This window comes from Vidua chalybeata, chromosome 6 (assembly GCF_026979565.1).
Source record: "Vidua chalybeata isolate OUT-0048 chromosome 6, bVidCha1 merged haplotype, whole genome shotgun sequence".
NCBI lineage: Eukaryota > Metazoa > Chordata > Aves > Passeriformes > Viduidae > Vidua > Vidua chalybeata.
This window is the reverse complement of record NC_071535.1, coordinates 7,248,700-7,261,002: the sequence shown is the minus strand read 5'-3', so window position 1 is coordinate 7,261,002 and position 12,303 is coordinate 7,248,700. Positions and strand designations below refer to the sequence as shown.

Here is a 12,303-nt window from a genome sequence, read left to right as displayed (position 1 = left end):
GCAGATTGCCTGCAAGGAAACAAGAATAAACTGGCTATTTAGAGAGATTATGTAATGCAGCACAGAACTCTAAAATGGGATTTAAAGAGACATCACTCTGCATTTCAGCTCTGGAAGTAACTGTAAGTGTTGACCAATACTGTAGAAATTTGAAGAGGCTCAGGAACAGAGGAAGATGTCTTGTCAAAGAGTCCCCCCCTCTCTGAGCTGGTATTTTATTCATAATTCTTCTTTTTCAGAAAATCAGTACTATTTAGCTATTTTGTCATATCCCTTAAAACGAAGTTGAAGCTGAAATGCTACATCGTCTCACAGGTGTGCAGGTTTTTACTATAAAAGTGAGGTCTGTGTGCACAGATACAAAGCATTTTGTGGGCCTGAGCTTGTTGAACTTGTGGAGCTTCATACTCTCAGCACAGTACTGCACTCTGAAAATCAAAGTGATTATGAACAAATTCAACACTATTAAATCTTCTCTGCATAAATATTTTAGCAAGTGTAAACAAGACTCCAGTTTCTGTAAGCAGCCAATTCCCAAACAAACAGACACAAACATAAGCTGGTTCAGAAAATCAAGGGAGAAACTGAACAGCCATGCCCTGCTGCATTAAATAGAGAGGAAAGGTACAGCAAAGGCATGTGTGGTAAGGGAGACTAGTTCTGTGTAATGGACATTCTTACACAAACATGAAAACTACAAAATGTTCAGGTTTTGCCCATGGCTTTGTTTAGAGCATAAATACACATATTTATAAAAACACCAATGCACACCATGATTTTGTAGAAGAGTCCAGAACTGATGAGCAGCTGCTGGGAGATTTTTACTTTTGCATTTCTTCACTTCAGAATGTATGAAAAAAAAAAAGTTTTTACCTTAAGCATTCTAATGCAAAACTGTTCTTCATCTAATTCTAAACATCCTTTCACTAAAAGCCTCAAAAAACAGCAGCATCATAGACTCAGCCAAGCCCAGCTGCTTTGCTGGTAGTTAAGTAAGAGACAGTGAGTCCAGATCACCTCCCTTCCAACTCCCCTGGAAAGACAGACTTTACAGTAAGGAAGAATTTGGCCCAAACCACATGGGGAAGGAGTGGGGGGATGGAGGGATAGCAGGGGGAGGTGGTTATTTTTTAAAACCCAGCAAGTCCCTGCTCCATGGCTGGACTTTTCCCCACAGGTTGCTGGCAAGCAGAGCAGGCACGGAGCAAGACCTGCCAGCACTCTCGGACCACACACGGGCTCTCAGCTGCTCTGCAGCACTCTGGGGATTTCATCCACCGCCCATCCCTGCTTCCCAGGGCCTGGCTCTTCCCTTCAGCAGGAGGGAATAACATGGAGCACTGACAGCACAGGAGAGAATCGTGTGTTCCCAGCACTGAAGGCAGCAGCAGCAGCAGCAGCCTTGACGTAAGAGCCACCAGCAGCCGCCCTGGCAGGCTGTCCTGTGCCAGCATCCCCACGGGAGCGAGTTCAGCACCTCACCTGCAGCACAGCTAACTTTGGAAATGCCAACATAGTGGCACCAGCAAATAAATAAGTAGCTCAGCATTTTTTATAACTGTTCATTTTTCATACAGCCTACTACCAGTGCACTTCAGTTTCATTCAATGAACAACTCCATACCTCTCCTTTAAAATATGTCCAATAGTTTCATATACCTTGCTACACTTTCAAGTCTAACCATGATGGATATTTAACATAATTTCACCCCAAAAAAAAGCCGTGATCGTGGGCCCACAGTGACAGGGTGAGATTTTGTAAGCTCATTGCCATAGTTCAATTTGCAATTAAAAACTATGTAAAGCCAGAAGTGCGATTAAAAGCAGCAGACAACCAGCTCATTATACAGCGACAGAAAAGAAAAGCCTTTCAAACACCAATTGCTCTACCTGAAATATCAGCTGCTGTTGTCATGCCTGGGACTGAGCAAGAACATCACTTAGCTCACTGAAAAGAACTTTTCCAGAGATGGATTGGCAGTATGACAAATGCAGGTTGGCTACAGAAATCAAAGACCAAATACTTGCTCCTTATATAAAGGATAGACACAGGAAAAAAAATAGAAGAAAACCTGCAAAAAGCTTCAGAGAGGTGTAACTAAAAAGACAAATTATTTTCCTGTTTCAAGACTATTTAGGAGATAAGTTCATGTAAAGCAACTAAATTTTTTTGTATACAATGCTGATATGCTTTAGCCAAGTCACAATCATTGTTTTTGATCAGGGAGGCCCCCCACACAAAAGCTGTGGGGAAGGAAGATGCTCAGACATATTCCCCAGCAAACACTCATCCAAGAAAAAAGCTGTGTTTAGATTCTAGAAAAACGCCCACACTGTCTTTACTTGTGATTACCTTTTGGCATAACCAAAAGGGCTTTTGAAGGATTCAAACACTCCACGAAGCAACAAGACAGATTTACTTCCATCAGCATTTTACTTTTCTACAATTACAGACAACTGTGAAGTTCTTATGCACAAAAAGCCAATTTATTTTTTAAATGCCTGTTCAAAATTACAGTTTTGATTAAAGTGCTTTAATCCAAAACCAGACTTCATTAAGTTTAGTGGCTTTATCCCACTGCTTATATACGTTACATGTTAGACAGGAAATTTAAAATTCCTAAGATAGTAACTTCAGACCTGACACTGACACTACATCACCTGAAGTGCAAGCTTTATTTTGCCAAACAAACAGGGCTCAATACTCTTAAGTAAAAACAGCTGAATAGAACATTCTGTATATAAAACAACCTGTATATATGTGTCAGCTGAATAATGCTGAGTAATCTGACTATACGTCAATGACACAGATCAATCTTAGCCTCTCTATACCTGTGAAGATATAATATCAGATCAATCTTACTCTTCATACACCTACAGAGGTATAATATAGGCAAGACTTTTCTGTATTGAGTTGCAAATGTAAGATTAATTTAGGAAAATACCCTTCTCTAAAATATCTCCCCCAAATGAGTACCTTATTAGTAAAACCCATTTACATCCATGGTTAATTGCATGTCAGCTTCTGAGACTTTGCTATGACAGTCCATCAGCTGTCATCTCCAAGAGTCATGAGGCAGAAGTATTAATTAACCAAAAAATGACAACTCCTGTCCCTTGATATGAGCAACAGCAAATTGGAAGACCATTCTGCACCTGGAATAAAAACTGGTTTTATTCACCCTCCTTAAAGAGTTAGAATATGGAGATCTCAATTAAAATGTAAAGCGTGTAATGAGAATATTTATTTTAATGTCATGTGTGCACTAAAACCTTTTTTCCATTTTTTCTCTCTCTATTCAATGGTCCCATATTAAGCACATGATTACTTATATGCATTATCTCACACTTGCATTGCTTAAGACCAAAAATATTTGAAGAATTATACCTATAAATAAACATGAATAAAGTATTTCAAGAAGTCTGAAAATGGACTCAATAAAAAGTCACAATAGGTTTAACAGATAATAAAAAGGTGCAATGGGCATGTCAACCTTGAAAAAGCCCTTTTAAACCACAGTAATACTGTCAGGTACCATTACCCTTTGTCAGTCAGCTACATGAACTCATAAATCAGGTGTAGCAGCCAAATGAGAGCACAATGAAAACTCAGCACTAGGCAGACTTCTCCACTGAATACTGAGGGGCCTGCCAAGGTTTTGAGGTCACATTCAAAACTAAAAATTAATTGTATCAACCATATTAATAAAAATAATTCATATCAGCAAGACTAAAATTTGCTAGTACCATTCTGTAGAGTTTTTGCTCGTGACTCCTTTCCCAGATTGGCGTGGAATCCTCCTCCTAAAGTCGGTGTTTTCCCTGCACCTATTGGGGGAAAAAAACAAACACCAGATGTCAAAGAGAGTAACATAATTTAAATATTAAAATAAAACTTATTGTGCCAATATAGTCGGTATCTGTATAATCTACAACATGCCAAGCTACATTAAGAAGGTCTTAAAGTACTTAAGACATCAAGTACCAATACTGTGCAAATTACTTCTTTCCTGGGATACCATAAGAATTACATGGCTCCATAAACCCTCCCAATCTCAGTTCCAAAGAAACTACAAAAATCTCCCAATGTCTATTTTAAGCAGAACATGAAAACCAGTACTGTAAAACATTTCTTAAAATAAAAGAGGAAAAAATTGCTTAGTTAGTATTTTTGTCTGAAGAATATTCAATTAAGAATTTACAGAATTTTAATAGGTAATTATTGGCATTACATAACATAAAACATGTTCAGCATTCAATAATGACTGTGTTGGCTACTACAGATGCAACACTTATTTTAAAGTAACTTCAGTTTGTCATTAGGTAAACACAGCAACTTAGGCTACAAAAACTGCAAGTCTGGAACTGCTACTTTTACACCCTGAAAGGCTGGAGACTTAAAAGAAGTCTGAGTTGTAAATCAGCATAAACTAGAGGCTGGTTTGGGCATCCATGCCAATGCTGAGCAGCCTGAATACAGAGATTGCTGGGAGTCAGTGGAACTACTCATGCAAACCAATCTTGCAGAACAGGGAATTAAACTACCAAGGACAAAAATAGTCTCCCACTGAAGCAGGAAGGTTTTTTTTAAAAACAATCAGGGTACCTCAAGCAGGATATCTGAATCCACCAGCTTAGCAGCAAGTGAGACCAAAAAGCTAAATTGCACAGGATTGAAAACACGCAATTTGTTAGTAATGGACTTCTGTTGTCCATGATGTATACAGCTTTTCCTCAAGTTCTTGTGGCTGTTTCCTCCTCCTAGACTAGCTCTTCAGAACAAACTAGAAAGGCTTTTGGATAGACCCAGAGAGGGGAATGATGTCACTCTTTAAAGCAGTTCAGGGCATTTCTTGTACACACTTAAATAAGATACTTCCATGGCAGGTACAACTGATGAGAAACTGTGACCTAAACTGTTCACTCTTACCAAAATTTTTTTAGCTCTTTTTCAGCTCCTCTCAGTTGCACTTAATGTACATCTATACTGAGAAAAAAAACCAAATCCAAACAAAACCAAAACCCAGAAAAGCTAATAAGCTAATACTCCTGCAGAATTACTATCAGCCTTCAAAGCTTATTTTTCCATATAACCTTTAAATTAGGTTTCCAGTGCTATCCACACTTGAAACCAACTTCACTTCATTAACAGATCCTTTAACAAAAAAGAATCAGTTCTTGTGGCAGTGCTGTCACAGTGCAGCTGGTCTGTAGCTGGACAAGGTAAATCTAGCCATAACACAAATCCAATGTGGCTTGCCTGGCTTTTTCCAGAAAAACAGATAAACAAGTCCCCAGTTAGGCTGGATTCAAACCTATACAGGGAACAGCCAACCCTGTTCAAGCCTAGGTGCAGAAACACCACTGGCCAGAGATCTGGGCAGAGAGATACCCCAGCTCTGAGCCTGGGAAATTCAAATGCCCCATAAAAAGAAGTTCTGAACAATAAAACAAATTGTTTGTCCAAGACACTCAGTGAGCTCGTGTCGTCCCTTGTCTCTGAGCGACAACCTCACATAAGAAGCTCTCACATAAATGCCCCACAGATTAAGTACTTCATCCTAATATAAGAAGTGAAAAACATTCAATAGTGATCTCCTCACTGGGTACAGAGGTAACTCTCCCAACTCTGTGTTTGACTATCAGAGACAGCAACATCTCCTTGTCATTCTTACAGGTACAGCCTTTTATTTCCAAACACTTGAAAACAAACCAATGTAGCAAACCAGAGAGAGGTTACCAAGCTACAAAAGAAGGCATAACATTTTTGGTGTACATTTAGTAAAAATGGTTTACCTGGCAGAAAATATATCAACGATGCAATAATTTTACATTCCTTTTCTTCAGTAGCAAATCTAAACAGGAATTCTGCCTCCCATTTTCCTTTTTTTGTTGTTGTTTTAAGGTTTGCTTTACTACAAGCTTCCTCACTAGTCTGATTTGCATCAGGAGAGCCCACACTCAAGCATCAGTACATGGGAGGAGGACACCAACCACAAGCTTGCACAAAACAATCTCACAGTGGTGATAAACAATACTAATAACTAAATAATTTAACTTACTCAGGAGTTAAAATCCAAAAGAATATAAACAAAATGAAATTAACTTGAGATTTCAATTATTTTGTTTTTTAAGACCCTTTTTCATTAGCCATCAAGCTATAACATCATACATAAAGTAATTTCCTTCCAAGCTATAGAGACTGCAGCAGACACCAGCAGAGCTATCTGAAAGACAGATTCAGCTATCAGAATTGATGTACCCATTTTTCAGCAAGTTAACTAGAAAGGCTGAACATCTCTACTTAGCATTTGTCTTTGAAAACTGACAGAAAACTAGTCTGTTGAGCACTTACACTCTCAGAACTGCAAACTAATGTTGCCATTGACTATGTAGTCCCACCATCAGCTTTAATCTTACAAGCAAAATGCAAACCAAACTCATTAACATAACTGTTAGGCTGGGTAATAAAAAGATAAACTCTTAAAAAAAGAAAACTGAAATAATCAAATTCATTTAAAGACAAAAATCCCTACAAAGCTAGCAATTTAAAAAGTACAAAGGAAAGGAACAGCAATTCTAGGCACAACCAAATTAACATCCCAGCATAACTGCAATTTTTACATTTCTTGACCTTTTCCATTCTTCCCCCACAACTTCAAAAGTGAATTAAGCAGGCTTTTGGTTTTTCACATTCAGCTTTAAAGACATATAAAAATATATCCGAGAAGTATTTGGTGTCTTCAACTACTGCCTGCCAAATCTTCAACATTAACACTACATTTCCCTAAGGGAACTCAAATGCACTCCTTCATGAGTGTCGTGGTTTGACATGGAAGTGAATTTTTTTTCCAGGAAGTTGGGTCAAACCAATCAGTGGTCAGGTTTGGATATTGGCACCTGGAGTGACCACTGAAAGTATGGACACGCCTCTGAGAACACAGGGGGTTAAAAGCCTCCCAAGGTCCATTGCCATCTACTCATCCCACCTGCTGAGGAGGGCCAACCATGTCCTGGGGACATCAGGCACAGCATCACCAGCTGGGTGAGGGAGGGGACTGTCCCACTCTGCCCTGCACTGGGACAGCCTCACCTCCAGTGCTGGGGGCAGTTTTGGGCACCACAATGTAAAAAAAAAAAACATGTTAATAAAGCCATAAGAGTGTCCAAAGGAGAGCCATGAAGACAGTGAAGGGCCCAGAGGTGAAGCCATACAAGCAGCTGAGGGCACTTGGTCTGTTCAGCATGGACACCTCACTGCAGGTCCAACTTCCTCCTGGTGGGAGGAGGAGGGACACACACCGAGCTGTTCTCCCTGGTGACCTGTCCCAGGACCTGAGGGAACGGCATAAAGATGTGTCAGGGGAGGTTTAGGTTGGCTTCTAGGAAAAAGTTTTTCACCCAGAGGATGGTTGGGAACTGGAACAGGCTCCCCAGGGAAGTGGTCACAGCACCAAGACTGGCAGAATTCAAGAGGCATTTGGAAAACGCTCTCAGACATTTGCTGTGATTCTTAGGGTGTCCTGTGTAGGGGCAGGAGTGGGACTTTCATGATCCTTCTGGGTCCCCTTCCAACACAGGATATTCTATGACTCTATGATTACTTTTAGAAACTCACTCAGATTTGCAGCTTCACATAACTGAAGCTTCTTTTTCTCTTCAAGTTTGCTTTGGACATTTTCATGAAATTTTGGACAACAGAAGGCGTGGAGAGATGTGTTAGGCAGCTCAGAAACACAGCTACTCCAGTTTTTGTGTGGTACTCTCAGTGGGCTACACTGCCTTAACACAACAGAACTGAAGATGCAGGAGATCATGTCTGGAAACTTGATGATACTCAGTCTAAGCTCACACAGGTCCAGACCCACACCATAACCCTGCATAATTCAAATGCCAAACTACTTGTCAGAGCTGGATTAACATCTGGACTCTACAATCTTAAAAGTTTTTTCCAACTAAACAATTACATGGTCCTAGAGTGACTATCCCTCATCAGCCAAAAGCAGCCATTCCCACTCTGCTGCTCACAGTACAAGCACCTCAGCCATTTCTGTTTTGCTCCACCAACTCCCTAACAAAGTCACATCACTCTGCTTCTCCATAAAACTGCTCCTCAAGTTGTAAAAGGTGAAAGCAAAGCTTGCAGTCTGGAGTAATCTTAAACAGCAACAAAAAACCACAGGTAACAGGAACAGCACTTATGAAATCACTCCACACAGTGGAGGCAAAGAGCAGCAGCCACGTGGGCATTTGCAGCTTAAAGGAACTTTTCTGTCAGGTAGTGACATGATGAGCTTCAGATTCAACACCTGAAGGAGAAACAGATTCAATCCCAGCATTACAGATTTTGCTTCCTCTACATAAATGAGCAAGTGAAGACAGGGCAAATGAAGCTGCTTGTAACCTGAACTGCAGTGCACCTGCTATCTGATAGGACCAATCCTACCAAAATCCTCCCCTGTAAAATTAAACCCAGAAGCCACCAGTCCTTTCTTCAGGACAAGGTAAGGGCAAACCTTCTATTTCAAATATGTGTATTTACAGATCCAGCATAAAATCTGGTAAAGTCTGGTAAAGAATGCAAACTGCATCACACTAATGACTTCATAATTGGGCAAGACAAAGTAATCTAATATAAAAAAAATTAATGAGCTTCCTACTGAAGTTAGACCATAAAAGTAAAAAGAAGGGTGAGTAAACCTCCTGCTACAAATCATGCCTATAAAAGCAAAATTATGTGATTCAAGTTCTGAAGATTGTAACTGAAACAATTCTTTCACTCATTTTTCCAGGAAAATGAACAGGTCTGCAGGCACCAGAGCCTTCTGAAGCTCTACCACAAACTTACATAGACCAACTTTAAATCTACTCCATCATAGCTTATTTTCCTAACCACCAACTGTAGAGATAAATACAGTTGCATCCACCACAACCCAACTTAGGATTGCCCAGTTCTGTGAAATCAGTCTGCATCCAAGTTATGTGCACTATTCTGCACTGCCACAGCTGACAGCAGCACCCTCTGTTGTTGCCATCCAAGGGACAGGATGGAAAAGACTCAATGCCAGAAAAAGCTTCATATTAATTTTGGTGCACGATTGCCACCTGGAGGATTTGGGGAGAAAAGCAAAATTTATTTGATTCCTCTCACTAAAACATATAGCAGGTGATTATTTTAGATGGAAGTTCCCCCTTTTCCTTCCCAACACAGCATGATTATGAATTAATCATGTTTTGTAATGAGAAAATCTGGCACAGAGTAGAACAGGTAAATATTCTTCAGGATTTCCATCAAAGGGTCTGCAAATCCAACATACTCATACTTGCTTTCTCTGTATTGCAATTGACATAATGAACACTCTGCATAACTTAAAATTAACCACGAATTAGTGTCATCTCTAAAAACCACAAATATAAGGAAACTTGTTGGTATTAATATTATTTTAACTTTTCAATACCAAGTGTTTTCATTTCCAGTTTAGCACATGCATTATTGGCAGAGCCCAGTTCAGGACTATTTGAGGCTGCACTGTAAGAAACATTTAATGTCAGGACTTGGTATGTCAATATCTTACATGGAAACTGATTAACAACTACCAATTAAAAACAAAACCCTTACTCTTTTCACTTTTTTAATATTTGAAAATACACAAGAATCCTTTATTTACATAAGAACAAAGCAGACAAAAGCACAGAATCCTACACAAATACAGAGTTCATACCCTTTCCCAACTGTCTCACTAGCAATCACTGTGACAGTAATTGATCATCTTAAAAAGTTCTACAGGACAAAAAGGTAGAGAAGATGAATGACTAGTAAGCTCAGCTTAAATTTTACATAAGTTTTTTTCTCTGTGTAGTCAGTCCCTCTCTTCTTTCCAGTTTACTGACCATAACTTTTCATGTCCACAATCCCCAAAAGACAAATCTTTAGATCAAGGCAAACTCTTGTTAAGTTCTGCATGCAAGGTCAATGCAGCTCACATGCCTCAATGTAAAAACATAAAGATTTTAAGGATAAAACAGTAAAGAAAATACTTCAGTAAGCTTCCACAGGTATATCTAAAACATTGAGCATACCACAGCTTTACTAAAGAGCTAAAGATAAATCTGTCATGGGACACTGAAGAGTGAGAGTACACATTCAGAATTTCTGGCAGTGCTAATGGGTCTCTGTAATAACTTCATTATAATTCACTTGCAAAAAAAAAATGTAATAGTAGAAATAAATTCTTCTTTGATATTCTAAAACTTGAACCAGGCTACTTACAAATGTTGTGGAACCTCCTACACCAAAAACTTTAACAAACACTTGTTGGTGTGTTAAGGATTACCAGTTCACAACTTCCCTTTCCCCTTATGAGCAAAAGCAAGAAGATAACCTCCCACCAGCCTCAAATTACTGCACTGCAAACTCATGTACATTTGGAGATGCAGAGTCTTAATGCATGTTTGCTGTACCAGAGCCAGAGAGCCTGACTCAGTGCTGAAGAAGAACTGATGCTGTCAGTGCCCACTGCAGAATCCTGTTTCTGTGACTGTGCCTCTGTATTTGTCACTGCCCTAAAACCTCCAGGCTTAGTCACTAAGTTAAAAGATTTATTAATAATTCTCATTTAAATCTGTACTAGAGATGTGACTCTGAATTCTATAGGGCAGGGACAGGCAGAGCTGAGGGCATCAGCCATGGGCACCTGAGGGCACCTCCACAGGTCCAGGGATGGGCTGAGGCCAGGCAGGATGTCAGACTGCACAGGGGGGTCAGGGTCAGGCCCAGCAAGGGGAACAAGGTCAGACACAGCCCCAGAATGTCCAAACAGAGCCACAAGGATGGGCTGAGGCCAGACAGCACATGGGCCTGGCTCTACAGGGTCCATGGGTAGGCAGGGCAAGGCAGTGGGGAGCTGGAGACCTGCCCTGCTGTGCAGTTCCTGGGGCAGGGGCTGACATCCCTGAGGACTGGGATGGGATCCTGGGCCACAAGCAGCCTTGGGGGAACCCCAGAGAGAAGCTAGTCAGTGACAGCAAGAACCAGCAATACCTGGTTCATGACCAAGATGCTTATCAGATCTGTTTTTCTCAACTTACTACCAAGCATTTAAAGGGAATTTCTGGAACAAAAGAAGCTGAGCTTCCCCAGACAGTGTGCTTGAGGATCACAAGCTCAGTACACCTTGCAGCATCGTTTCTTTGTGCTGTATTTCTCAGTTACATCTTCCAGCTTGCTGCTATGCTGCCTGCACATGAACCTTCCCAGGTGGGACTTTTCTTCTCCTTTGATTACTGTCAGAAGTCCCAGCCTTCACCTTTCTCAGCTTCTTTAAACAAAAACCTGAAGAGAGATCTGGGCTGTCAGGTTTGCTCCATGCTCAGCTTTCTCTCACTCTCTTCAGCTTCAGTTTTTCTCCTGTCAGCTTAAAAAAAAGCAACTTGTGAAAACAGTTCCTCCCAACAATTACTACAAGACAGGGGACTCCCACCCAGACACAGTGAAAGAGCAATCAGAGAACTCCAGACCTTCAGACATGGCACACAACTCTTAACTTGCCTTTCTACAAAAGCAGCAGCCATCAAACCCGTGCAAACTGGCAAAGGGCTCGGCGTAACTCCATCCTCCAGGATGCAATTATAGCATAATGGAGAGGGAGAAATGTACCTTGCTCTTAGACCCTGTGTTGCTGTACTTCCTGCTGGGATGTGTTCAAATGTAACAATTGATAGGCAGCTAAGAACTTGGGTATGAAGAAAAATAAAAAGCAAGACACATTCATTGCAATTAGCAGGATTCAAAAGCTCTCCAAATTTAAGTTAAGAAGTCAGAGTGAACAATCTCTTTGGCTAGTCTGAACTGGCTATCAATTATAGAGTGAATAGTTATTGTTCAAAACTAGATTCAGCTAGGAAAAGTACATGCCTCAAACATTTTCTGTGCAATCAGTAGAGTTCCTTGGAGCTAAAACAGGCATGATAACCCGTCTCCACTAATTCCTGACTTATCCAGGGTCAAATCAGTCAGGTTCAAAAACCAAATTTCAAGACAGGGCCTTCACAAGCTTTAAGACAGTAACATAGCTAGGGTGGAATGTTGAGGCTGGATTATTTCCTGACTGTGACCACTCACAACAGAATTTAGAATTACAACTAACTAAACCTGTATGGGGCATATCAAAGCTTTCAGAGGACTTTCCTCTCAAAACATCAAATACAACAAAACAAAACACAGCAGCTCCTTCTAGAAGGGGTTATTCCCTTGCTAGTGAAATAACTTAGCAGCTCATAACCCAGGAAGTGACAGGTACCTTGC

General features: G+C 40.4%; 1 protein-coding gene across 1 annotated transcript in view; it reads right to left on the bottom strand.

Annotated features, from left to right (window-relative positions):
- BRF1 (BRF1 RNA polymerase III transcription initiation factor subunit) overlaps positions 1 to 12,303 on the bottom strand; it is a 172,505-nt gene that overhangs the window by 154,825 nt on the left and 5,377 nt on the right. Inside the window, exon 2 of the mRNA XM_053945059.1 lies at positions 3,747 to 3,827. Within this exon, the coding sequence (XP_053801034.1) occupies positions 3,747 to 3,827 (81 nt within the window). The remainder of the gene's footprint in view (positions 1 to 3,746; positions 3,828 to 12,303) is intronic.